The 4789-nt window shown below is 37.8% G+C and overlaps 1 protein-coding gene across 1 annotated transcript; it reads left to right on the forward strand.

Moving 5' to 3' along the window:
• Window positions 1-842: 842 nt before the first annotated feature.
• LOC133034373 (uncharacterized) lies at window positions 843-4408 on the forward strand. Its single transcript, XM_061109448.1, has 5 exons — window positions 843-865; window positions 1356-1525; window positions 1660-2409; window positions 2607-3181; window positions 4124-4408. Exons 1-5 carry the CDS (start codon window positions 843-845, stop codon window positions 4406-4408), a joined length of 1803 nt encoding a protein of 600 aa, XP_060965431.1.
• The last annotated feature ends 381 nt before the right edge of the window (window positions 4409-4789 follow it).

Below are 4789 nucleotides of genomic sequence, written 5' to 3' on the forward strand. Positions count from 1 at the left end.
CAAGAAAGCAAGTTCTAGAATTTATTTCAAACAACTTTCTACATGTTCCAATTTAGCATACATAAATCAATTCAATTACTAGAAAATTACCTAATATGATTCTATGTTCTTTTAAGTATAAAATAAAAATTAGCAAGAATGTAATATCACCAAGCACACGGATTTTCGAAAAAAATAAATAAACTTTTCAAATCATGCTGCCTACCTACTTTCAAATTGACTCACATTAAGCAAATTGACTCACAACAATAAAAAACTAAAAATTAAAAGACATAAAACTTAAAAACTCAAAATAAAAATTAAGTCACTCCTATATTCTCTAATATTCTCGGTACGAACATGGTTGCGCATGACACCCTGCATCCTCGAATGGTCCCCTCTCATACAGATGATCGTGCCTCATGAATTGGGGCTCACTTAATTGGCTAAAGGTCAATATATATTGTATTTTACCTTATCAGTAGGCCTAGTTGACACCTTTAAACCGTACCGGGTCCAAGTTTGCCAATACCTAGATCACACCTATATATAGAACAATACCCCTTCATGAAAAGAGGTTGGATAAAAGATTTTTGGGATCAAGTACTAAGAATTAGGGTTCATCTTCTAGGGAAAAAATACTTGTAAGAAATACGTTGAGGCTATTCTAGCTAAATAATATTGACTCGTGGACTAAGGCTCATTAACACCTCAACCACATAAATTCTTGGTCTTCTTCTTCTTTTAATTATCTCTTTCTTAGGCTTAATTATTATATAAGCAGTCTCCGAAAATCTCAAAAAATATTTTGGTGCTTTAATTAAGAGTTGAGGAAATATTTTCCATAGTTGTCATCTACAACAATGGTTGCAACCCAACCCGAAAGGTAGTGGTTAAGCTGCCTGCTCAAGATGGCAGGGATGAAGCCGCCAACAATAGTGAGAACCAGCTCCCCCAACAAATGCTCAAGTGGGCGTCGTAGGTGATGGGGAAGCGTCAGATGTGGGTGACTGTCAACACCTAGAAGACCAAGACCACGACAAGTAAATTACTGATGATCCCATCGACAAAGATGAGTGGATTATCATGAAGATGACCCTAAGGATGACCACAACAAAAACTACAACCAAGAGTATGAAGAGGAGTACTATGAGAAGGATCCTTAAGTTATACGACTCTAGTAAGAGCTTGCAAACAACAAAAGGAGGTTAGTAGAGCAAGAAGAAGTATCATGTAATGACTGCATATATAGAATTAGTAGACAATTAGTAGTGATTTAATTATCTTATTTGATTTATTAGAAAATTAAGACCTATTTCTAGGAATAGGCTTTAGATTTTTATTCCTCAATTCTGAAGATTTTATTAAATTCTCAGAGATGATCTAAATAGAAGGAGAGGGTTAGACGAACAATATGTTCAACCAGCCACTCAGCCAGGGGTCCGCATTCAAGATCCAGCTCAAAGAGATCCTAATGTGACACTGATCGGCCAAGAGGGTGAACAAGTTCATCCATCCGCGCAAGCACAGTTGAATGAATTGAAAAGTATGTTCCAAGGCCTGGCTGGTGAAAAGCTCAATGATCTTGAGTTGGACCGAGCATGTGGATCCCCATTTACTCCAGAGATCAATGTTCTGGAACTACCCATAAGTTCAAGATGCATACCTAGATGTATACAGGGAAAGAGGATCCCTTATCACATCTCAAGTATTTTGAAATGCAAATAGACTTGCAAGGGGTACAAGGAGATGTGTGTTGCAGAATTTTCTCTGCCACACTCTCCAAAGCTGCTCAACAATGGTACTTCAAGTTGACACCAGGAAGGTTCAACTCTTGGAAGGCATTCTCCTCGGAGTTTCATGCACAATTCTCTTCTTCTCGTCAACTCCTGTTACATTTAGAAGACCTGGTCAAAGTGAAGCAAAGACCAGGAGAGCCTCTCCGAACTTATATAAGCAGGTTCATGACGGAGGCAAAAAAAGTGGCGCGATTAACTGAAGAGGGGAAATTAGCCATCATACTGGGAGGCATAAAGATTCTAGGAGAGTTGTGGAAAGACATCAAGAAAAGTTGTCCAGTAGATTCTATGAGTGATTTTCTCGACCGTGTAGATGGTTTCATCAAGCTTGAAGAAGCCATTCAACGAGCAGATGTTGAGCCTAAACTGGGCCAATCACAAGTTCCTTCGGCTGCGACGTTCGTTCAAAACCCCCAGTACCCTAATAGTTCAAACTTGGACAGTAAAAGATCTAACAACAACAACAGACAAGGCAATGGAAAAAAGGGAAAGTTCGTAGGCAAAGCCGAACAGATGTCTAAAGAGAATCCGTCCAAATTCACTACTTTCTCTGACGACTTGGAGACCATCTACATGGCTACTCAGTCAGTAGTTTCGTACAAGAAACCTGCTCCCATGAAAAAGGACATAAGTAAGTGGGACATGTCCAAGTTTTGTAGTTTTCATGGAGAATATGACCATGACACCAATGAATACAACAATTTGAAGCTGGAAATTGAATTCCTGATAAGAAAAAATAACTCACATGTGCAAAATATGTCAAGGCCGACCAGAATCAGAGGGCCGCCCAGGCAGACAATAACTAAGATTTATTACTACCTCCACCAGTAGACGAGCATTTGCAAGTCATCATTGCGAGCCCGCATATAGCTGGAGATTTGGGCAAAGCTCAGAAGAGGTATGCTCGAACCTTACAGCACGAGCAAAAAGAAGTGGTCCTGGCCGTAGAAGAAAGGCAACCAAAAATACCACGAGTAGGGGAACCCACTATAACATTCAATGAAGAAGATGTTGTCAAGGTTCGTTTCCCGCACAATGATCCATTAGTTGTGGAAGTACAGATAGCTAACAACACAGTGGCCCGAACTATGATAGACAATGGAGCCTCAGTAAATATCCTATTCAAAACACCATATGAAAAAATGGGGCTCCAACTCAAAGATCTGATCCCTTGCCTCCAGCCCGTATACAGTTTTTTCGGCCAGAGTGTTGCACCTTTAGGGAAAATTCGCCTACCCCTCACTGTTGGGCAAGCTCCAAAATGCATAACTGTGATGGCACAATTTTTGGTACTGGATATTCCATTAGCCTTTAATGTCATGTTGGGTCGGCCAACCTTATATGAATTAAAAGCTGTTACATCGATATTCCATTCGTGCGTCAAGTTCCCAACAAAGAATGAGGTAGGATGCCTGAGAGGGAATCTGTTGGGATTTTATGCCCTAAATAAAACCCATTTCAATCTAATCTGATTTGTTATCAATAGAAGATTAGAAGTCATTTATGTTTACATGTAGTTTTCATGTTTATGCTTTAATGTGTACAAAATCTGTTAAATTCAGAACATATAGTTATTCACAATTACAGTGTTGTCAACACAGTGGAAGGTAATTGTGATTATATGCTTTAAAAGATAATGTCCCTTATTTCATCAGTGCACTAGATTTACACTGATGTGATAGTCAGCGATAAAGTATACTTACACCTTGGATAAGTGTTATGCTCTTTCCAGAACATTGGCAAAGTATGCTAGTATCGGATGTATGGAGTATACATTGGACTGGGACCGATATTGATCTTGGTAAATATATTATAATATTACCGTTGTATCTTTCTAAGTCAATATTGCTGGTTGATCTTAGATCAAAAGAACTCAATCCTGTCATGGTTAGGTTCGATCTCAAGAGTGTTATTTATGTTCTTTGATTTGTTAGTTAAGCCTACCTTTTAGTTCGAGTAAAACGTACATTTTGGGAACATGATAGTACAATTGAGTGGGAGCGCTAAACATAGATATGGAATCTATAGCTTCTATCTGGACATAGAAGTGAAATGATGATTTCCTTCGAGTTTGGCTTAAAAGAGATAAATGGAAGAGCTCTTATTTCAGTGATTATATTAGTTACTGAAATATCAATTATAGGAAGCTAAGTTTTTTAAGGATAAAATACATTGAGGGGTGAAACGATAAATTTGTCCCTACTCAGTGTAAATCATCTATAGAGGATCTTTGATTATTGGGATTATAACGATGGTTAAATTTATAGCGTATCTATATCGTGGTACCTATTAATTCATTTGATAATACTAAAGTATTGAAAATCAGTTCCAAACTAAATTTTCAGCAGCGAGAAAAGCTTGTCACTTTTCTAAAACAGAACCTGGATGTTTTGGCGTGGAAATATTCAGACATGGTCGGAATATTGTCAGAGGTCATGTGTCACTGGTTGAACATTGACCCTGAAGTGCGAGGAGTACGAAAAAAGCACTGCAAAATGGACCCCGCGAGGTACCAAGAGCTTAAGAAAGAGGTGGACCATCTGTTAGCATGCGACTTCATAAGGGAGTCATTTTACCCGAACTGGTTAGCCAATTCTGTTCTTATACCAAAACCCAACGGCTCATGGTGAGTTAGTATCAGTCAAAGCAAGAGGAACAGCCCGTATCAAGTTTCAAAAGAGATTTTTACTTTTAGAAAATGTTTTATTTATTCCAAACTTTAGTAGAAACTTGATTAGTGTTTCATGTTTACAAACACAATTTTATATATTGAATTTTTCGAGTTCTAATTGTTCAATTTCTTGTAATGGATTTCATATATGTCTTACTCACATGGAACAAGGGTTTTATGTTTTAAGACCAAATATACAAATCTCACTAAATACTGAACTTTTCAATGTAGCTAGACCTAGAAGCCTTAAAAGAAAAGAGATTGATAATGATGAACAAACTTATCTATGGCATTTAGGTTTAGGTCACATAGGCTTTGATAGACTCAATAGGCTAACCAA

This window comes from Cannabis sativa, chromosome 2 (assembly GCF_029168945.1).
Source record: "Cannabis sativa cultivar Pink pepper isolate KNU-18-1 chromosome 2, ASM2916894v1, whole genome shotgun sequence".
Classification (NCBI taxonomy): Eukaryota; Viridiplantae; Streptophyta; class Magnoliopsida; order Rosales; family Cannabaceae; genus Cannabis; species Cannabis sativa.

Coding starts and splice junctions, on each gene's coding strand:
- LOC133034373 (XM_061109448.1), top strand. CDS start 843: ATGGTTGCAACCCAACCCGAAAG. Junction 866..1,355: donor GTTGCAACCCAACCCGAAAG/GTAGTGGTTAAG, acceptor TTAAATTCTCAG/AGATGATCTAAATAGAAGGA. Junction 2,410..2,606: donor TCCCATGAAAAAGGACATAA/GTAAGTGGGACA, acceptor TACCTCCACCAG/TAGACGAGCATTTGCAAGTC.